General features: G+C 39.2%; 1 protein-coding gene across 14 annotated transcripts in view; it reads right to left on the bottom strand.

The window, feature by feature from the left end:
- CSGALNACT2 (chondroitin sulfate N-acetylgalactosaminyltransferase 2) overlaps positions 1–23,735 on the bottom strand; it is a 50,912-nt gene that overhangs the window by 7,398 nt on the left and 19,779 nt on the right. For 3 of the 14 annotated variants that reach the window (XM_060406406.1, XM_060406405.1, XM_060406409.1), the window contains 7 exons: positions 21,441–22,371; positions 19,181–19,397; positions 17,706–17,807; positions 14,332–14,510; positions 12,648–12,742; positions 2,549–2,630; positions 1,620–1,706 (listed from right to left, as the gene is read on the bottom strand). In XM_060406406.1, coding sequence (XP_060262389.1) covers positions 1,620–1,706; positions 2,549–2,630; positions 12,648–12,742; positions 14,332–14,510; positions 17,706–17,807; positions 19,181–19,397; positions 21,441–22,200 — 1,522 coding nt within the window. In that variant the 5' untranslated portion in view covers positions 22,201–22,371. Of the gene's footprint in view, positions 1–1,619; positions 1,916–2,548; positions 2,631–11,449; positions 11,686–12,647; positions 12,743–14,329; positions 14,511–15,940; positions 16,711–16,738; positions 16,831–17,705; positions 17,808–19,180; positions 19,398–21,440; positions 22,372–23,735 lie in introns of those variants that run through there. The other 11 variants (XM_060406411.1, XM_042241053.2, XM_060406408.1 and 8 more) reach the window with 10 other exon arrangements.

The raw sequence follows: 23,735 nt of genomic DNA, 5'->3' as shown, positions 1-23,735 counted from the left end.
AGCAAGAAGGCAAAGTGGTTGTCTCAGGAGGCTTTACAAATAGCTGAAGAAAGAAGGTAAGTGAAAAGCAAGGAAGATAGGGAAAAGTACACCCAACTAAATGTAGAATTCCAGAGAAAAGCAAGGAGACAAGAAGGTGTTCTTCAATGAACAATGCAAAGAAATGGAGGAAATCAACAGAAGGGGAAAGACTAGAGATCTTGTCTAGAAAACTGAAAATATCAAAGGAACATTCATCCAAAGATGGGTACAATAAAGGACAGAAACCGTAAAGACCTAATAGAAGTAGAAGAGATCAAAAAGAGATAGAAAGAATACACAGAATAATTGTATAAAAAGATCTTAATGACAACAATAACCATGATGGTGTGGCCACACACCCAGAGCCAGACATTCTGGAGTGTGAAGTCAAGTGGGCCTTAGGAAACACTGGTGTCAATAAAGCTAGCGGAGGGGATGGAATTCCAGCAGAGCTATTTAAAATCCTAAATGATGCTATCAAAGTGCTGCACTCAATATGTCAGCAAATTTGGAAAACCCAGCAGTGGCCACAGGACTAGAAAAGGTCAATCCTCATCCCAATTCCCAAGAAAGGCAGTACTAAAGATTGTTCAGACCACTGGACAATTGCACTCATCTCCTATGCTAGTAAGGTCATGTTCAAAATCCTTCAGGCTAGGCTTCAGCATTATGTGAACGAAAACTTCCAGACATCCAAGCTGGGTTTAGAAAAGGCAGAGGAACCAGAGATCAAATTGCCAACATTTGCTAGATCATAGAGAAAGCAAGGGAATTCCAGAAAAACATATACCTCTGTTTCATTGACTATGCTAAAGCCTTTGACTATGTGGATTATGACAAACTGTGGAAAACTTTTTAAAGAGATAGGAATACCAGATTATCTTACCTGTCTCCTGAGAAACCTGTATGCCAGTCAAGAAGCAACAATTAGAATTCTGTATGGAACAACTGGTTGGTGCAGGACTGCAAAAGGAGTATGACAAGGCTGTTTATTGTCACCTTGTTTACTTCACTTATACACAGAACACATCATGAGAAATGCTGGGCTGGATGAGTTACAAGCTGGAGCCAAGATTGCTGGAAGAATCAACAACCTCAGATATACAGATGATACCACTCTAATGGCAGAAACCGAAGCAGAACTAAAGTACCTCTTGATGAGGGTTAAGGAAGATGGTGAAAAAGCCAGTTTAAAACTAAATATTAAAAAAAAACTAAGACCACAGCATCCGGCCCCACCACTTCATGGCAAATAGAAGGGGAAAACGTGGAAGCAGTGACAGATTTCTTCTCCTTGGGCTCTAAAATCAATGTGGACGGTTACTGCAGCCATGAAATTAGAAGGCAATCATTGCTTCTTGGCAGGAAAGCTATGACAAACCTAGACATGTGTTAAACAGAAAAGACATCACTTTGCCGACAAAGGTCCATATAGCCTTTCCATGAGTCACATATGGTTGTGAGAGCTGAACCATAAAGAAGGCAGAGCACCAAAGAATTGATGCTCTCGAACTGTGGTGCTGGAAAAGACTCGAGAGTTCCTTGGACAGCAACATCAAACTAGTTAATCTTAAAGGAAATCAACCCTGAATACTTACTCACTAGAAGTACTGATGCTGAAGCTGAAGCTCCAATACTCTGGCCACCTGATGCGAACAGCCAACTCACTGGAAAAGACCCTGATGCTGGGAAAGATTGAAGGCAGGAGAAGAGGGTGCCAGAGGATGAGCTGGCTGGATGGCATCACCAATGCAACGGACATGAACTTGGGCAAAGTTGGACATGAAGTCGGGAGACGGTGAGGGAGAGGGAAGCCTGGCATGCTGTAGTCCACAGGGATGGAGTTGGACATGACTTGGCAACTGAACAACAATATGCAGTGGAAAGCGAGCCCCTGAGTGAATCAGGAAACACGGAATGAATAAATCAGGTTTCAGCTTGCTTCCTTAAACTATGCTCTGATGCCTTCCTTTTGCTGGGTAAGACTGATGGTGGTGGGGGGGCAGGTAGCTTAGATCAGATTCTTCATGGTCAACCTGGTTTAGGGGAGTGGATGACTAAGCCAGTGATTCTAAGTCCCTTACTCCAACTACAACCAGAGCTAGAGACAGGAGACTTTTTCCCCCCATTTGTTTTAGATACTGAAATTCTGCATTATGTTCAAAACACAAATAAAGGTGGTTTCCTCTCTAAATAAAAAAATATGAAAGCCCTTGAGCTAGATAATCCAACATTACTTCTAGCTGTAACAATCTGTGATTACAACACCAAAGTCAGGTACAGATCTTTTGTTACAGTACTAGAAACAACCGCAAACATGGGTATTTTATCTTTATGACCTAATTTTTCCAGTCAAAGACTCTAATAATAAAGTTATTTTGTCTTTCGTATTTCCAGACTCTTCAGCTAATCTCAGATATTCAAAATTTATTAGGAAAACATTAAAATCTGAGACCTTTTAGAAAAATGTCTTAAGATATTATAGTAAACACCTAAAGTCCTATTCTTAAATATAAGGTATACTTACCAATGGTCAGGAAATCTGATTGGTACTGACAAGTCATTCCGAATCCAAAATCTCGCCAAAACCCAGAATCCTTTTTGTGAACCTTAAGTTTAAAAAACAAAACTCAATTTAATCCCTCAAAAACCAGAAGTAGTTTCAATCAATGATGAAACAAATTATTTTCCAAATAATTTTTTCTGTAAAAAGGAATCATTTATGTGATTGATAATGGGATCACATGGCTTTATATTATTAAATCCTTATAAAAACCAACAAAAATATAGTAATCCCCATGGGCATAGGATTCTTAACCGCCTTCAACTTGATCTGATTCAAGTCTTGTACGAGGTTTGAGTTGAGGTTACTAATAATCAGAGAGTGTGATGCTTGATCTCAGGGGGCTTACGCTCTATTTTAGGAGGACACCAGTGGTGTAGGCAGATACCGTAATACACCAATCTCTTCTACACAGCAGACCTTATTTGATGCATGGCCAGCATCCATTCCCCTACCCCCATTCCTAACTGTGTCAAGTTTTGCTCAGGTAATTACCTGGCCCCATGCAGCCCATGAGCTTCAGGGACGCTCCTTCCACTAGCAGCATCAGACTGCACTGTGAGCACTCTCCACCAATGAGGCAGTCTCATCCCACTCACTCACGAACTACTTCACTAACAGGCATTATTAGATAATCAACCCTACGAATGTAGCCTGTCAGGCTTCTCTGTCCATGGAATTCTCCAGGCAAGAATACTGGAGTGGATTGTCATTCCCTTCTCCAGAGGATCTTCCCGACCCAGGGATCAAACCCTGGTCTCCTGCATCACAGGCCGATTCTTTACCGTTTGAGCTACAGGGAATTCCGAGATAATGTTCAGGCCAACATGCTAAAATAGGACGCTTGTTGGGAACGTTGGAAAACAGAGAGCCCCCTCATTCTTCTGAGAGAGATACTAGAAAAGACGCTTGCTCCCCTTGGATAGTGCAGGGCGGGAGTAAGCAAACTACAGCTTCCAGGCTACATCTGGCCAGCTACTGGCTTTGTACATCATTTTACCGTAACACAGGCACACTCATTTGTTTATGAATTGTCTGTGGGTGTTTTCATGGTACAATGACAGAGCTGAATAGCTGCAACAGGGATTTATGGCCTGCGAAACCTAAAATATTTCCTATGTGGCTCTTTACAGAGTAAGTTTGTCAGTCTCTGGCATAGGGTGTAAATATGAAGTCTGGAACTGCTGCAGTTTTTTCCCACCATGAGGGAAGCCAGCTTTAAAATGGAATAGTCACCCCTGAAGTCCAAGCAGAGAAAGAAAAAAATCAGGGCTTTGATGATATTGGGCATGTAGAATCAAGTAAAAGTTGAAGCTTGATAGACTGCCTTTTAAAATTCACAATTCAGTGGGGACCCAACCATGAACAGAGTCTCTACTACCACAGAGCCTCCATTTTGATGGGAAAATACCAAATAAATAAATACAGGTCTCAGGTGGTGATACATGTTAGGAAGAAAGATGCTGTAGGCCAAAGAGAGAGCAAAACAGAAAGCCTATTTTAGATATAACAGCCACAAAAGGCCTGAGGAGGTAAGTCTGGGCAGAGACCCTAGTGAAATCAGGGAGTGAACCACGCAAGTATCTGGAGAGCATTCCAGGAGCCTGAACCACGGCTCTGAGGTAGGAGCACATCTGGAGTGGTCAACAGCAAAGAAGCGACTGTGGCAAGAGCTCAGAGAACAAGGGCAAGAAGAACGTGGCCCCAGTCAAGAAAGAGCTATTACATTTTTCAGACCTAAGTGGTATTACAGTATTTTTGTAGGCAAATGGTGATGATCCAGAAGAGGCAGAATGTCAGGACATGACAGAGTGAAGAAAGCTGGAGGGATATCCTTGTTTAGATGTCAGGAATGAGCTCTATCTAGTCCACTACAGAGGACGAGCCGGCCTTAGGAAGGGATGCGGGTAGTTCCTCCACTGGGACTGGAGAGAGAGAGGCTGAGGGGGTGACAGGGCCAGTGAGGCCCATGGGTCTCATGACAGGAAAATAGGGGAGTGAACGCTTGACTGCTTCTCCTTCCTAAGTGAAACAGGAAGCAGGATACGTGGAGTGAGAAGCGGTGAGGGTTGCTGGGAGGCGCAGGGACAGTGCGGCTGGAGTGGAAGACAAAGACGACGGGGACTACAGGCAGCCTGAGACCCAGAAGCCTGCGGTCAAGTATCTAAAGCTGTGCTGCGCAGTGGGAGTGTGTCTCTCACTCTCCACCTTCTGCTGCTCGGTGGCCTGGTTGACAGCGGTGCCCTTAACTACTAGGCTGGGGTTCTAAGAGAAAACACTGGAAGGAGTGAGGGATGAAGGAGGTGAGTGTACAGCAAAGAAGAGGCTGTAGCTCATGACTGACCATGGAGTCTAGTTATATATGGAGGGAAGTGAGGATATGGCTGTGAGGAGGGTGACAGAAAGCAGAGAGACTGATCCCTCACCCAAACTGCAGCATTCTGAGACAGCTTCCTCCAAGAAATGAAGGGAGAGCTGGGATCTGAGAGAGAAGCAAGAGTTAATCAAGTAAAAGAAGATATGCTGGGAGAGAGTTTCAGGCAAGACACCAGTCTGTGCCAAGGCCTGAGGTGGGAGAGACCACCGTGAGTGAAGAATGACGTGCCTAAACACTGGAGTCAGACGTATCGGCGCCCATGGATGCAGCGCAGGTCTCAGGAAACTGATAAAAACTAGAGAGTATGTATTTTAGGCTCTGAAGAACACAGAATCTGTCTCAACTTTGCCAGTGTAGAGTGAAAGCAGTCATTAACAATAGTTAAAGAAACATGCTGTATTCCAAAACACTTTATTTAAGGCCACTGAAATTTGAATTTCATGAAATTTTCATATGTCATGAAATATTATCCTTTTGAAAATATTTTTCAACCATTCTTAACTCCTGGGCCCTACAAAACCAGGCAGGAGGTTGGACCACAGACTGCTGTCCTGACAAAGGGTACATGATGGTTATCTCCCCGAGAGTAGGAGCACCATAAAGGGTCAGCCCAGGAGGAATGATGTGGAGCAATGTTCTGGACATAATGAATTTGAGTCATCTATAGGGCAACCACATGGAAATTCTTACAGATAGCAGGAATATAAGAATATACAGGTCTGTAGAGGCAGTAACTTCTGAGAAGAGTTAGGGGAGTTGAGAGTTTCAGGGGACAGTCTGAAAAAGCTGCTGTGCAGAATGAGAGAACCAACTAGAAAACAAAATGACCCAGGCAGTACTGAGGAGCTGGCTCAAGTAGAAGCTAATAAATCAAACACAAACTTTCCTATTCCATTTGGGAGGTTTGGGGTGGGGAAGGCTTCTCTCCTGCTTCTGCTGCTAAGTCGCCTCAGTCGTGTCCGACTCTGTGCGACCCCATAGACAGCAGCCCACCAGGCTCCCCCGTCCCTGGGATTCTCCAGGCAAGAACATCGGAGTGGGTTGCCATTTCCTTCTCCAATACATGAAAGTGAAGTCGCTCAGTCGTGTCCGACTCTTAGCGACCCCATGGACTGCAGCCCACCAGGCTCCTCCGCCTATGGGATTTTCCAGGCAAGAGTACTGGAGTGGGGTGCCACTGCTTTCTCCGCTCCTGCTTCTAGTAGAATGTAAAACTTTCTTGAGGGCAGGACCTTTTGCTAATGTTAATCACTTCTATATCTCTAGCACCTGGAACAATGCAAGGCACAGGACAGGCTTTCAATAAATATTTAAACAAATAAACAAACTTATAGAGGTGTAACTTCTGTGGCAAAACCAAGATTAGGCTCTAATATACTTTTCTCTGTAGTCAAAAAATATACATATAATCCTGGTGCAAAGTATTAAGACATCTACTCTGACATTTCTACCCTATGCCAATTCTGATTTAATAAATATTATGAAAATTCTTCAAATATCAGACTTGGGGGAAAGAGTCAGGGCTTTGATTTTTAAATTAGCACATTTTCATGGAGGAAAGTAGAAGGAAACTCGTATTATCCATAATCCCTGATTGTTTGTTTTTACTCTTATTTTCCTCCTAAGCAAGTGGGGGATGCAGCTATCCACACATAAGCTACATCTCCAGCTCTCAGCCCCTCACAAACAACAGGTTCATGAATCCCCTGGCAACCCTGACACACCCCCTCAGGCCACTAATAAGCAACACGCACCTACCAAGCTCAAACCAAAGTCCTGTTCTCTCCTCTTTCCACTCCTGTCTCTCCCTCACTCCCCACATTCTAATCCAACAGCAAGTGCTACTTCTAAATCATACCTAAACCTCTCTACACAATTACCACCCTTGCCCAAGCCACAGCACCTCCTCGATCTACTGCAAAAGCCTAACTGGCTACTTGCAGCTAGAGCCACGCACAATTCATTCTCCACAGAATCAAAGCTCCCAAGGCTGTCCATCACCCTTAGCATAAATTCAAACCTCTCACAGGGGTATAAACAGGCTCTCCATGACCTGGCCTTTGTGCTCCCTCACCCACTGTGCTCCAGTCACCTTAGGAAATCTACTAGCTATCTTTCTGTCTGGAACCACCTTCCCCAGTCACTGTGGGACAGGTTCCTTCCTGTCATTCAGATGGCCCTCCAACAGCCTCATCTCGGAGAGACCTTTCTGACCAAACAGCACAGAAATGACCTCATCATTCTTCACAACTCGGCCTCTTTTAATTATCTGCTGGTTATTTGCTAACTGATTTCATTTTCTGTCTCTTCCTGCAAGACTAAAGATTCTTATGAATAATAACCACATTTGTATGGATCTTGGGGTTCCAGTGGTGAATAATGGCTGGCACAGAATGGACAGTCACTATTTAATGAATTAATATAACAGAGTGGAGACTATGGAGCCAACATTGCCCGGGCTCCTGGCCCCACCTTGGTGAGCTGTGCACTGGGGGAGGGGCACCATTTATGCCTAGTTCTCTCTTCATTTATAAAACACAGGTAATAATAGTGCCTACCTGAGAGGTTGTTACAGGATTAAATGAATTAACATGTATAAAAAACAGAACAGTACCTTGCATGAAGAAAAATGTACATAAAAATACTAGATATTATAGTATTAAAATATCTTATATATATATATATATATACACACACCATCCTCCATTTTTTAACCTTACATTTACTTCTACATTCATGCAGTTGTATTTATTTCCAATTCATGAACAATCTCCTCTTGACACATGACATTCACCGCAGTATATTCTATAATTCAACTTGTCATTTTATTATTAGAGTTCTACTTGATTTGAATGTTGTCAATGTTCTGCATACTGCTGCTTTACACACCTCTGATTATTTCCTCAGGAGAGACTCCTGTCATGGAAATTACTGGATCAGAGGTATGAACTTACCTGACAACTCTCAAACCAGAAAGTGTACCTGCATTCCTACACCACTGCAGGGATGGCAGAGACTCTACCCTGCCAGCCTCACTCATGTGACTGTTTTTTAAAAAAGCACTTTAACAGCAGAAAAAATTATCACCTGTTGTTTTAACTCATTCTTGTGAAGAATGACTATTTCAAACTGTTTACTATGAATTACTGTCAGATGTCTTTTACCTAATTTTTTCTGTTTGGTGTATTTCCTATTTACTTTCGAATGTATCTTTAAACATTATAGAGAGCAAACTTTTGTCTTACGCTTTTTAACGAGAATGAAGCTTAAATAGGTTAAATAACTTGCAATGGTTACAAAGTGGTGAAACTAGAATTTGAACTGGAAGCACTTAAACTTATTTGTCTATATAACATCTAGAATGAATCTACCTCAAAACATCTTTGTCCACACTCTCTCAAACCAGACAAGAATATTCTCTCTTCATTCTTATAGGTTGAGTCCATTTTGCATTTCTTTTGGTTTGTTTTTCAAGCAAAATTTTTAGACTTTTAAATTTTGAAACAATTTCAGGTTTACAGAAAAGTTACAACATAATAAAGAGTTCCCATATATTTCTCATGTAGCTTTAGCTTCCTTTAAATGTTATGATCTCACACTGTTGTGGTACATTTGTCAAAACTAAGAAACCAACATTGATACATTACTACTAACTCACTCCAGACTTTATTTGGATGCCATCAGTTTTTTCCTTTATTTGAATTCTACCAGTTTTTCCTCTAATGTTCTTTTTTCTGTTCTAGATCTGTCCAGGGCACTACAGTACATTTGATGTTGTCTCCTTAGTCTCCTGAGAAACTGTGAGTGCCTCTCAGTCTTCTTTTTGATGATCGTGGCAGTTTTGAGGAGTAATGGTCAGGTATTTGATAGGATGTCCCTCCATTTGGGTTTATCTGAAGTTTTTCTCATGATTAGGCTGGGGTTATAGGATTTTGGAAGAAGGACCACAGGGATGACATGCCCTTCTTGTTACATCTTATGTGGGGGGTACTTTTTCTCTGTTGAAAAGAAGAAAAACTTTTCTTTTCTCTTACTTGTTTCTTTGGAAGTGAGTCACCTAGCTCCATCTTGTGGAAAAGGGAGTACCTACAAGAGTTCTTTAAAATTCTGTTGGAAGATCTGTCCCTTTCCAACCCCCATCTAATCTAATCAACCTATCAATCTGTCATTTATTATTATTATTTATCTCCTTATTCACTCACAAAGTTATTCATATCAGTATGGACTCATGATATTTATTTTATGCTGGTGTTCTAATCCAGTACTAGTTTGTTGCTCAAATTGTTCCAGCTTTGCCACTGGGAGCTCTTTCAGGGTCTTATACCCCTCTGACATATACCATCATCTTTTTTTTCTAGAGTTACAAGATGTTCTGGGCTCCTCTACTACCCATCTCAGCACTAACATCTGGGAGCTGGGCATGTTTATTACTCTAAGGATGTCACTGCTTCTGGGTATCTTGGGACAGAGTTAGGTAATACACATATTATACCATGTATATACCTTTTGACTTTTTAATCCTAAATTACTATTTAACTTTATTATGTGTTCCATCAACTATTTAAAGAAACTAATTAAAGAAGTTTTACTGGGTTCTTATTGTTGACCACTCTTATTCTTAGGTCTTCCTCTTTCAATATGCTGATTTTTCATTCTGCTGAATTAGAAAAGGCCTCTGAAAAATAGTTAAACTGAGTTCTTCAGTGTTCAAAAGTGTCTATTTTGCTTTCAAACAGGTCAAATATGGATTCTATAATTGAAGTTATTTTTCTTTAGAATGTTCAAGGGACTTCTTTAGTATTTTCTAGTATCAATATTATCACAAAGGCTGCAAGTGCCAACCTGATTATTATTCCTTTGTAGATAAGCTAGATTCTGCTCCTTTGAGCATCTCTGGAAACTACTAGGATTGTCCCTTCTGTTCTCAAATGCCAGAAGACTTCTCTTTCCCTAGTTCTTTGATGTTTTCTTCTATTTCCTCCTCACTCTGTTCTCTCTTTTCTCTCCCTTTTGGAACTCCATTTACTTAACAGTCTTAGAGCTTCTGAATTGATTTCCCATATCTTGAGTTTTCTCTAACATTGCCTCTTGGTCTTTACATGTCCAGCTGGCCTGTCTGCTAGTTTACAAATCTATTTCAACTGTGATCATTCTGCTATTCACCCTACTTATTGAGTTCTACATTTTTGCAAGTTCCAAGTCTATATTTAGTGACAAATGCTAATAATTTTATGAAATTAACATTTTCTTTAATTTCCTTAAAGATATATTTAAGTTAAAGTTGTTTTCTATTTCTATTCATATTCTCATGTATCAATTTTTCTATTTATTCAAATTTGGTCTTCTTTCACAGTGTTAGTTTCCCTCAACTGTTTGGCTAGTTGTGGTTAGCTGCTTCTCATTTTTGTTTCAAAAATCACTGTTCAAAAACCATGGTTGTTAGCTATGATTACCAAGGTCTATCTCCAATAACAGTGAATAAGGGGCTAAACATGGCCTTGGACAGAATGTGCCAGCAGCAGTTCACCTTTGGAGTCTGCAGCTCCCCATCCACCCTATAATCAGTAATCCTAGGGCTCTATCCTGCCTCTCTAGCTCCAGGGACCAAACATATTGCCTCAGCCTGTGAGATGCCTGTGATGCCTGCTGCTCAGCACACCTCCCAGAGAAGCACACAGACGCCACCACTGCTGTCTTCTATGAGCTCAGAGGATGCAAGGCAGCCTCATTGTCATTGTTCTCCTAAATATGTTCCAGACTGCTCTCTCCTCCAGTAACCAATCCTATGACAACTACTGTCATCTTATACAAAGTTCTCAAAGTTTACATCTCCCAATAGCACTTCTCTCATTCTCCAATACTAATATGGCTTTTCATTTCTGATAATTTACTTCTACAAAGGATTTAGTGTCAGAGAAAGCAGATGTGGTGCCCAGTTGGTCATTTTGACCCTATTTGTATCTATATTCCTAATACTGGCCTACGGATAAAGTAGACATCTGTGTATACGTATGTTATGCATACCTGTTTTACCAGGGACTGGTATGAAGATGGGCTTCCCTGGTGGCTCAGACAGTGAAGAATCTGCCTGCAATGCAGGAGACCTGGGTTTGATCCCCGGGTCAGGAATATCCCCTGGAGGAGGAAATGGCAACCTGCTCCAAAAATTTTGCCAGGAGAATCCCCATGGACAGAGGAACCTGGCAGGCAGATGATATGGTACTAATATTATCTGTTCTTTGAAAGTTTGGAAAAACTCAACAGTGAAACATACATACATACATACATATATATATATGGAGGTTAACTATTTGATAACTGTTCTTATATTTTTAGTTGCTCTTAATCTCTTAAGAGCTTCCACCTCTTTTATTTATAGAATACTAAGATGAGCTTTTATAAAATACTAACGTGAATTTAGCTCATGTTAATATTTTATAAACTTTCAAATTTTTCCTTTTGGTTGTTTCTTTTCGGTTGTGCTGCACCTTCATTGCTGTGTGGGGCCTTTCTCTGTTCGGCCAGTGAGGGCTGCTGTTCGTTGCAGTGCACCGGCTTCTCCTGTTGAGGAGCACAGATTCCAGCAGCTGCAGTGCACAGGCTCAGTAGCTGTGGTGTGTGCCTTAGCTGCTCTGAGGCACGAAGAATCTTCCTGGACCAGGGATCGAACCGTGTTCTCTGAATCCGCAGGCAGATTCTTATCCACCGTACCACCAGGGAATTCCTATTTAGAATTTTTAAAAACTTACTATATGAGGTTGATTTCTTGTAATGTCTTATTCTAATTTCTTATGTTTTATTTTCTTTTATACCCTGAATTCACCTAACTTTATGATTATTTTTTTCCTGCACATAAAGAATAAGCTATGTGTGATAACCTATTATTTTTGGTTCATTAATTTCTGCTTTTATCTTTACTTCTTTTCTGGAGTTATTTTTCATTTTTTAAACAGGTTAAACTATCTTCTTAGTTTATTTGTTTCCTTTTGCTTCTTAATGTTATTAATAACAATAAAAGATTAGGCTAAATGCAAAGTACTATGGACCGGATCCTGGAACAGAAAGAAGACTGTAGTAGAAAAACTGGTGAAACCCTAATAAAATCTACAGTGGAGTTAGAAGTAACTTACCAATGTTAGTTTCTTAATTTTGACAAATGAACCATGGTTATGTAAAATGCTAACATTAGGGGAAACTGGGTGAAGTACAGGAACTCTCTATACTATTTTTCCAACTTTTCTGTAAATCTGAATTATTCCATAGAAGTTTGACTTTTTTTTTCAAAATTTGTGTAACTTTGTCAATAACTATTAAGTTCTGATATATGGCATTCCCAGTCTAAAACTTTCTAAGTAATTTCCCATAGTATATTATTCCTTCTTATTTAGCAGTTTTAATTTTCAGTAAGGTTTTAAAATTAAATTTTACTTTTAGTATTTTTCACAGTCTAGAACATGCATTTTTCTCTGTAGCCTTAACTTTTCTCTCCCATCCCCAACATCCCTGCCAGAATGACACAATTCTGAAATAATAATTATGAAAGCATGTTATGGAGGAGGGTACACTATGAAAAGTGTTTATAGTAACTATAGTTTTTAACTGAAACTTTTTCTACTAGTGAAACAAACATTAAGGAACCTAGCAAGGATCTTTGAGGCTTTTCATAATTGACTGTAAGAGTCTTACCAGCTGCTGTTCCACAGGCGGGGGCACATCCAGGTTGGCATAAACGATGGCAGGGTTGTAAAGACTGAACACCACAGGGTAAAACACCTTCTTACCTATAAATGAAAATATATATTTACACCACAAAAAGAATAAAATAAAGCACTGATCTTTACTGCAGTATCTACTACAATTTCATTAAAGTTTTTATTACATATGATGATTTTATTTTATTAATATTGCATTCTATCAACGTTCAGGTTACTAAAACCTCATGTTGATGATCATGATAATGATTTTACAATCCATCAGTAGTTCAGGCTATGAAACTATAACCCTGCAAAAGAATAGAGAAAAAAGGACTGAAAGATGCTTTATTCCCTTTTACTCTGAGGAGATGCTCAGAAGTATTCTCTTAGCTGTTCATGAGGTGAGCCATTTATTAATCATTATTTCACTGAATTAGCAGTAACAGATGTAGGTTAACCAATCACCAAGAAACTCCAAAACGTCTATTAAATCCATCCTTCAACATGAATTGTGAAACAGTGAATCCAGAGGATACTGCACAATGATATACAGAGAATAAGTGAAACACAGAACTGCAGACAGATCTGAGTAAGATTTGGAAAACCTGGGAAGACTGAGTTTTAAGTACTCAATGGCCCCTCAAAAGGCCTTGTTATTAGCTTTCAAATAGTTAGCACTGAAGAGACCATTAAGGCTAACTAGCTAGCCCATCTCCCCTCAACAGGGAACACCCTGCTGAGACTGGCTTCAATCAGATATGGTAATATACAGTGCTCAGAAACTGCAAAGGACCCTGTAAATAACGTGATAGTCTTTTTAATACAAGATTCCCAGCAGACTTCATTCATCTTCATTAAACCATGTAGGGAAGGGGAGCTCAATTTTCCCAAGGCAAATTGTTCTTTTACATTCAAGAAACAATTTAAAATGAATATAAAATACTTCAGTTAAAATATTTCTTTTACATTAAGCAAATACATCTTCAACTGCCACATTCTGGCCTTCCTGCTATCTGCTAGAAAAAAAGTAAATCTAACCCTCATTTATCCCCCTGAGTCTCAAAGGGTTCCTGACAACCAACCCTAACCAAAATGATTCGCAAGAAGATAACCTGCATGATCTGAGTAGTTCTATATAAAAAACATACACTATGAGAATTTTTAATATAGAAAAACCTCCTTATCACATTACAATAATATCTGATATATAAAAGTCATCTGCTCTTAACATTTTTGAAACATGTACAAATAAAACAAAGTATAGTAGTCATCCCCAAATGCACAGCAGTTGCCCAAGCACCATCTGTACCTAGACTTCTTTGTGAGTGCACGCCTACATGCATGTGGGCACCACCTGCCTGAGGAAGACTGCTTCTGACTCACACACATCACACTGCTTGGCTTTTTCTGATGAGTTCTACCTTCCTCCTTAATCAATTTCAAGACTTTTTATTTCTTTGCATTTGTTTATTTGGATTCAAATGTATACACTGGAATCTGGCCATAAAATAATAAGGGGTATGAACTTCAGAGGGGCAAATTTTTACTTTCCTACTTAATATTCCAATTAAATCATGCCAAATATAACTTTAAAAAACTGGATTCAAAATATGGAATGCGCTGACACTTGAATGTTCTAAAATTTTACTCAATTCACCTGCCAACATTTTACGCACCTGGCTCAGCGTTTAATCGGCAGCTGTTAAGGAATTCGGCTGAGAAATATATATCGACATCACAGAAAAACATCAAGACTTCTCCCTTGTCCCAGGCTCGGGCACCCACGTTTAGTCCTCGTCCACGATTAAATTCTTCATTCAGTGAGACCAAGGTGTAATTGTGAAAATTAGACTCACTATGAGGAAAACACATACAACAAATGCTAAGTCCCACTTGAAGTTGACTCTGTTAACACAAATAACAAAAAATACTTTACACTTCAGGTATTTATTATGTTGGGTCTATACTGATATAGGGAAATCATCAGCTTTAAATGTCTGTATCATCAGGGACAGATATTCAACTAAATGCCCACATCTGAGGCAACATGCTAGTGATGTGAAGTTCGTATGTGCTGAGAGGCCACTACCTTTCAGGATCTTAAAAACCTATTGGAGTCATTAAGAAATATACACATGGGAAAACAATCATAGTGTCTGGTAATAAATAACGCAATCCACATGAATGATACATACAAAGAATATCCTTTTCTCGAGTTTCTTAGACCTTTGCTCTAATGTGCCCTCATCAGGGGGATCCCCTTCACACCACACGTGAAGTAGCCCTGACCTCCCTTTGCTTCAATCTTCATCCCTCTGCCCAGCGCTGTTTCCTTCAGTATCACCGGACATGTCTGTTCGAGTGTCTCCCACTAGAATGTAAGCTCCATGAGAGGAGGGATTTTGTTTTGTTCATTACTATGGACAGTGCTCCTCACAGGGTATGAGTTCAATAAGTATTTTCTGACTGAATGAATGAAGTGCAGTTCGAGAAAAAAAGACTGCTTGTGTCTGTAGTAGTTAGAAAAGATGTCAGAAGCAGAATTTAAGTTATGTCTTGGTTAAAATACTGAATTCAGTGGGGAATGTAAAGGTCATTCCAATTAATTATTCTCAAAGGCAAGGAGGTAAGAAAGTAGAAAGCTTTTTAAAGAACAGTAATCAGACAAATCAGACTGAAACACAGGGATAAAAATGGCAACAATGAGAGAAGACCAGAAAAGGGTCAGACTGAGGAGGAGAGGTTAAAGAACTTGGTTAGTGTTCTGAAGTCAAGGAGGAGTCAGGGTTTTTCCACAAGGGCAGTGGTTTCCACAGCCAACGGACTGTACCCACTGCATCAGATCTGCCTGGGAACGTGTTAGAAACACAAATTCTCAGGCCCCAACCCAGACCCCCGAATCAGATATTAGGGGAGGAGCCAAGCATCAGCGACTCTCTCGCGACAAGTCACTCCAGGTGACTGACGTTGGAGAACTACTGCACTAGGGGATAGCTGGATCAAAAAAGCAACATTTTAAAAAGATTACTCTTACAACAGGATAGAATGGGGACTATAGAGATGGATGCCAAGGCTCAAACGAGGCATGGAGTGGACTCTGAGTGCCCCTGCCCCTCCACCCGACATGTTGCAAATCTCTCTCTTCTTTTGAGGAAACTGTCAATCACCACCTCTCACTCCCAGGCTCAAGTGGAGGAACTAATCCTAGAATATACCAACCACAGTAACTTCCTAGGGGCAGGGAGCCAGACTCAGGCTGGGTTAATCCAAATATCCCCACCCCACCTGGCCATAGTAAGTGGCTCAAGACTGGGCAAAAGTCCTTCCCTGGGATTTTCTCAACTGGACCTGGGAGAAAGCTCTTTCCTCTCTGACAGCAAAGCTGAGAAGATGTGAGCCCAGAGCCGCCAACAGCCATATACCTCACATGTGCAAGGGGCCAATCTGCAACAGGAGAAGGAGGTCAACATGCAGAGAAAAACAGACAAGGAGACAAGAGAATTCTGACGGTATTCAAGTCTCTGAGCCCAGTCACTGAGACACCAAAGCTGTTTTGGTATTCTTCATTAAATTTGGTTTTAATAATTCCTTTAATCTGGGGAGTTATCCAAGATTCTTTAATAACACTCCCATTTTCCTCAAGTAAATTCAGAATAAGTTAATAAGTTTCCATCATTTGCCACAGAGGAGTCTTGATTAATGCAACTTCCGTGATGCTAACATCAGTCACTGGCACTTAGTAGGTGATCTGGAAATGGTAAGGAGGGAAAGGAACCTGGGTTAAGGTGGTGGCAGCCGCAAGGAAAGGGCAGAGCAGAGGTCCTGGGCAGCGCGCAGAAACTGACTAATGACAGGGAAAGAATGAGTGAAAGATGCTGCTCTCAGACATCAAGCCCAGGGATTATGAGAATGAGCTTAGTGCGAACTGAAAGAGGGCCATCAGGAGGAGGAGCTGGCGAAGGGGAAGGAGAAGACAGTGTTTTTCATACCCCAGTGCTGAGTCCCTTTGGGACCAGGAGCGCACTCCCTCCTCTGTGCCCAGTCCTATCCCAACCACCCCAGTCAGACTCCCAAGCAGTGTACCTGGAACATAGTCGGTGGGACTCAATGAATGTTAGTTGAACGACTCGAGAAGAAAGGCCGGCCAAAGCTGGACTCTTAGGGAGTGGCCACAACTAGCAGAAAGGTAAAGAAGCAAGTAAAGGATACAGAGTTGATGTGGTCAGAAAAGACAATCAACCTCGTATCTTATATTATAACATATCTACATTTACAAAATATATACATTTTACAAACATCAGAGGAGTTTCAAGAAGGAAATACTGGTTAGGTATCAAGTGTAAGAAAGCAGTCAAAGAGGATGACAGAGAAAAGGCTGAAATTGGCAGTTAGGTCATAACTCTGGGCCCATAACTTAGAGATGAAAAGGAAGAGAAGCTACGGAATTAATAATGGAGTATCAAGGAATGACTGATTCATTTGTTCAAACCTCTGAGCACCTACTATGTGCCAGGTACTACATGAGTTGCTTGGTTAGAGAACTACTGTTCTGTGAGGTTTAGTTGTGAAAGGACAGAAACCTAGTGGTAGTCACTGGGTACTGCACAGTCAGGCGGGGGTCTCTGAAGGATAGGGGAGACCTAAGCATCATTTGCAGGGAGAGAAAGAACTTAGGCAAATGGAAGGAAAGAAAGGTGGCAAGTAAGAGACAAGCTTAGGGGATGATACCAAAGTGAAAGGATTAGATTTAGAAAAAGTAAAGAGTTCGAAAGAAGGAAATGAAGAGTGCATGGAGGCAAATGCAAAGAAGGTGAGTGGGCCACAGAGTAAGAGCACCCTAATCATGCCACACTGAGGTTAAGGAAAACGAGTCATTAGAGTTGCATGAATAAACTCAGGGGTGAAACGAGGAACTTACTACCACCACCACTCACATCTTAGCCAACTTTCAACAGCAACTATTCAAAATTATTAATTCATTAAGTATCTGAACTTCTCATTCTTCTGCTATTATACATACAAGACTTCAATGTGGACATGGCTCACCAACCTTGCGACAGATTCTAGGATAGACTTGACTTTAGAAAGTCCTTCTTTACCAAAATACACCACTGTGAGATGAATTCTCTTGTCCTGATGAATACATACATCCCTGACAGGGTTGAAAAATAAAGTTCATTCAGGAAAATACAGAAGGCACTACTCATTCAGAAGGCAATCATACGAAGCTTTACAAGAAAACAAATAAAGCATTACTCATTTAGAATGAAATCACATGAGACTAAGGAAATATAAAACTGGCAGTATTGCTGAATTATAAAAGGCATCACAGCAAAAGTGTAACAGCATATATGTCAGAATGAACGCAGCACTTGGAGAGCCAATGTAAGCAGCCCAAGAAGCTGCCATATTTTGAAACATTTTTGGAACTTTTGCTTTGGTATTGCCTTCAGAAGCAACCTATAAGCTACTCAAAGAATTAAGTACAATCAGTTCAAAATCAAATAAATAACTCAAGTTTTAGTTCAAAACTTATTTTGTCCTCAGACTACCTAATTAGAGAAATTATACCTATCATCAAGGAATAAATATTTGTCATGATTGAGTATTAACTGTAGAGAAAAATGTAGCATCTGAAGGTAATTCCCAAAAGGCAATTAAAAATGCTTTAGGAAATCAGATCTCAAGCGAGCAATTTCAAAAAGGCAAAACTCATTTGGAAGCATGATTTCTAGATGTTCTGTAACAGAATCGTGTTTACTAGTTTTTATACCCAACAACTCCAATGAGAACAAAAATTGGGATTACAAAGAATTAAGACTACCATATTGAAGTATTTAAAACATGACAATTATTAAATTAAAAAAACAAACAAAACTTTTCTCAAATCAAAAGTCTAAAAAAAAAAGCCTAATATGTAGATGTTAATTTTTACCACTTCAGCATATAAAAATATCCAAATTTAATAATTTAAAAAATGCTTTTAAAACCATTACAATCTCTGCTTCCCAAGATAGAATAACATTCTCCCATTTTTACTTGAATATTTGTCTTTTCTTCCAATTTTGAAATTCAAATTGTTCTCAGGGGAGTTTTCTGAGGAGATAGTAATGTTCTATATCTTAATTGGAAAGGCAGTTACAAGAATGTATAAATTTGTCAGAAGTCATGAAACCTGTATGCTTGGAATAGGTCAATTTTATTGTATATAAGTTATGCCTCAACAAAGTTATTTTTAAAAATTCAACTTGTCCTAAAATGAATTCAAACACAATTATAAAAGTAATCAAATTTAGTTCCTAATAGTTGTTACCCTCAATTTACTTCACAGTTCAAATTGTCAATAACACAATATACTATACATGCCTTAAGAATAAAGGGATATCAAAAACATAAAGTTCCCCAAAGCCTATAAAATTATTCTGCAATTCTAAGTAACCCTACTCAGTGAAGGTAAACTAAATAAAATGGCATGAATTTTTTTTTTAGGAGCACTTAGCCAAACCACTAAGCTCTGGGAATTACCTGAAGTTCTGCATAAACTGTGCAAATGCTTCAGTTCTTTCAGCAAGTGGCACAATGATATTAATAATTGATCTAGTAATGTCAATCATCTCACTCTTCACTTTCATGAGAGGTCCAAAAGGGCGAAAGAGAGTCACGTGTCTATATTCCATAAGGTCTGCTTTCTTAAAGAAGAGTTCATACTGTGTGCCCTTATCTTTCTCAGTGCGATAATAACCTAAAGGAAAGAATTAGGAACAAAGATGTCTCCATATCAAAGCTCACAAATTCAGTGTGACTATTGACTTTACTCAACGATCAAAAGTGTGAAATCAGACTTGTACAGCTTTTATACATTTGTGAAAATTTTATCCCCATGATACAGTCAGTAAAAACTGCTACTTCAAAAGATTAAAAAAATATTTTGCTCTATTATTCAATCCATAAAATTTACTCCAAATGATGATGATTCCTTTTTACATGACTTTTTTTTAATAGCAGAATCTATCAACACATAAACCAAATGATGAAAATAAAGAGATTACTTCTAGCAATATTAAATTCTAGACCTGAAAGTCACAACTTCTGTGTCAGGTACTAATGGTATAAAGATGGCTACATGGTCCCAGTTCCGTCTAGCAATGGAGACAGAAAAAGGAAATAATACTATAGTGATATACACATGCAGAAACACAACAGAATGAAGTCAGATGAAGAAAAATTAGTGTAAGTTTAAACATGGTGATCTGAGATGCCTCTGGGAGAAAAGCCTGGAAGTCTATTAGGCAATCTGATTTTGTAAGTGTGACACTCAGGAGAGAGATTAGACCTACAGATGTGTCAGTCAGCCAATATCTGGAAATAAAATGGTGAACAAGAGCTTCCTCCTGAGGCTTACAGTCTAACAGAACTACAAACCAGGAAATGGGCAATGCGGTATATTAGGACAGTGCTCTGAGAGGGGGCACAGGGTAGAGATTATAAGAACATATAGGAACACTGTTATCTTAAACTTTTAGGTTGGCGATGACCTCCCCAGAAGAAGTGACATCTAAGCTGAAGTCTGGAAGAGGAACAGGAGCTACTAAATCATTGTCCGTAATTATTTTTCTGATGAGGGAAGTGGCACAATGGAGGAAAACCAAGGGACAAAATATGTTCCATAACGGAGAAAAATCCTGTAAGTGACAGAATCCCAGGAGAATTATATTTAAAAAAAAAAAAGCAGAAGCTACAGAATATAAAACTGGCATAGGTTCCTTTCTTTTTAAGAAGACACGAAGACATCTTACATATCTTAGTTACTTCCTCTGCAGCTTTCAATTCTGCCATAAGCTATAAACATACTGAGTGAAAAGATAAAAAGCCGAGCCTGCAGAAAAACTACAGGAGTTTTGAAAGAAACAACCCATCAAAAACTGCAGGAAGTGACGGGGTAAAAAGAGATGGCTATACGGAGAAGATAGCTGAAATGCCACAGAAAAGTACAAGGCCCTTGGTGACGGCCTCCAAAGGCTGAAGGCATTATATTATAGCAAGTGATACCCATGAAGATTGGGGTGAAAAAAAACAAAACCCAAAAAACTACATGTGGCATACAGAATCATGCAAAGAGAACTTTTAAGAAATATTTGTATTCAAAACGGCTTTAAGCCTACAACTAAATATCTAGCATGGGGTATAAGATGGAGATGGGTTAGGGCCTATAATTATTCCTGATATAATCTATAATTATATCAATCAAATTTCTTAAATGTATACGAGTGCTCCTCAACTTCTGAGTCGTGTCCCATCTTGACATATAAAAATGCTGTGCCCTTTCTGCAGTCTGTATTAAGAAAATGGGTTTATTTCTTTACTTTTCCAAATGCCAAATATGCTTTTCAAAATTATGTATGCCTCCTTGATGTTCTGACATGTGTTTCTCCTCCACTCGAAATACAGAATTACCACTAATCTTAATTAGGTTCTTTTTTCCTTTAGCAAATGGTTTTCAAATTTTGAGCCTTAGTTCATACATTTTAAAAAATATAAAAAAGGAACATCAAAACCAGTTCAGAGATGAATGCAAATACATATACATGCAAATACACACACAACCCTAAGAGCCGTTCAACTTGGGGCGTATTCTGCTATACAAGCTTAGACTTATTCTATTTCCCTGGTTCTTATTTTCTATTTTATTTTGATCACATTATAACTTTTTCTGACATATTATCAGCATACAATAACAGAATTTTGTCATACTAATGTTAACAGATCAACACATTTTTCACATTACCTTCTATGAAGTCATTTTCATTAAATATCAGTTTCTCTCCAAGGGGACCATCCTCATCTTCCTGCTCATCATCTTCATCAGGATTATTAATGACCTCCAAGCCAGCTTCAATAACTTCTACCAATTCATCTCGCTTATCTTTTCTAACTGGCTTTTCCTCAGGATGGCGAGTGAGACCCATTTCCAGCTGGAATACTTTCATTAAGGTAAAACTTTCAAAGGGAATGACTCCATACTCACTAGGTAGTTTGGCTCCTATGCTAACTTCAGCTTTGTCAATTTGTGAATGAAGAAACTCTAAAAGATCACTAGGTGCTTGTTCTTTGTTGCCTTGATAGCTTATGCCATTAGCCCCTACATTTTTTCTCTCTTGCAAAGATCTCATCTTCTCACTCATTTCTTGTAGTTCTTGTTTCAGTTGGGCAATTTGGCGTTTCAGACTGGTTGCTCTGGTTTGATAATGTTCTTCTTGCTCCTGTAGGAGGGCTTGATAATACTCTTTACCATAATTTTCCCCAATGATACCAGGAAGAGATGCATTTCCATCAGTCTGGGGGGCACATTCCAGAAGGTATAAAAATAATATCAAACTGCAGAGTAAAGCAAGACCCAAGAGTAGCCAGTGGGTCCGGGTGTGAAGAATCAACCCTCTTCTAGGCATTCTTATTAATGTGGACTTGCCTAATGAGATGAGCTCTTTGCTTGTTAATACCTTTTGCCAAAGGTTATAAAAAAGTAAAAACAAAATCAAGATTTCCATAAAAAGTACCAAAATGAATTTGGCTGTAGCTTAAAAAATTGCTTCCTTCAGCAGTGAGGACTACTTGCAGACATGAGAAATAATGCATATTTCCTATACTGTTACTGTGATATCCAGAATAAAAAAAACCTGATCTACACAGTCAGATAAAATCCATGGGTGTTGATTTTTCTGAAAGAAACACATCAGAATCAATCAGAATTTTGTTTCCTTAAGTATATCAAACTGTTGACAGCTTTAGTAAGCTTAGCTATGTGAAATCATAGGCAGAGCACCATGAGAGCCACTAATATACTATATAATATTCAGTTAATGCTGGGGGAAAGTATTAAGAAAAATACCTTCTGAAACACTAAAATACATGAAATACTTTCAACCAGAATATCTACACATCCATAACTTGAATGAATCAAGAAAACATTAAAATTATGTTTAGCGTTTAGCATAGTTTGTGTTACACAGATTATATCGGTCCCTAACTATTTGTAAATTACATCACGTATAACTCTATACTAACATAATATTTCAATTAACTCACCATTTCCCAATTATAATATATCACCATTTGGGAGCTGAATTGTTTTTGTTATACTGATAATGGCTTTCTAGAGAGAGAGATTTTCTTACTGTTTATTCAATTTAAGCATTCTACTTTATTAATTTCTATAGCTCAACTTAGTGAATCTAAAAGACTTAAAATTAAGTGCACGGGGGGAAGCAATTTCAGAAGGCCACAGACATCTGGAAAACACATTAAGAAACATTTTTATATCCAAAGTCTTTCTTCCAGTAGATTATTTGAGCATTAGATCACATAATTCTTTCCACTGTATTACACAGCAACAGATTTCCTACAAGTCTGGAAAGGTTTGGAGTCTATATAAAGACATGAACATGTTTTTCTGCAGGAAAACATTAAAGAATCCATTATGTGGGTTAGTCGCTCAGTTGTGTCTGACTCTGCGATCCCATGGACTATAGCCCACCAGGTTCTTCTGTCTATGGAATTCTCCAGGCAAGAATACTGCAGTGGGCTGCCATTCCCTTCTCCAAAGAATCCATTATAAATTTACAGAATTACATGCTATCGTTCATACTACAACCAGTTATGTGAGCTCTTCGATGTTTCTTTCTAACCTTTAAGGATACTTAATTTTAGAAACAGAGAAGATTAAACCTAGGAGACAGGAAGCAGGGAAGGCCTCTACTGCAGAGAGAGCTACTCTACTAAAGAAGTGTCTGTCAAGAAGAATATGTGATACTACAGCTAGCTTTTAAAAGAATTGGTTTCGCCCACTGCAGCAGAACCTGTGGAAGAAAGTCACTGGGCAACGTTGATCCTCATCAGTTTCTTACTGATCTGGAAAGTCTGGATGCCTTCTGTGTAAAATGCTGTGATTTCCCCCTCCCCCCACCATGGCACATCTCTGTACAAAATGTAGGATAGATTCAAACTTCTTTGGGCTAGTGGATCACAAACAATGGACTTTACAATCCTTAGCCATTTATTACTTTAGTTAACCAAAAGATAACCA

Source organism: Ovis aries, chromosome 25 (assembly GCF_016772045.2).
Source record: "Ovis aries strain OAR_USU_Benz2616 breed Rambouillet chromosome 25, ARS-UI_Ramb_v3.0, whole genome shotgun sequence".
NCBI classification, from domain to species: Eukaryota; Metazoa; Chordata; class Mammalia; order Artiodactyla; family Bovidae; genus Ovis; species Ovis aries.
The sequence above is the reverse complement of the archived record's forward strand: the minus strand, read 5'-3'. Positions and strand labels throughout refer to the sequence as shown.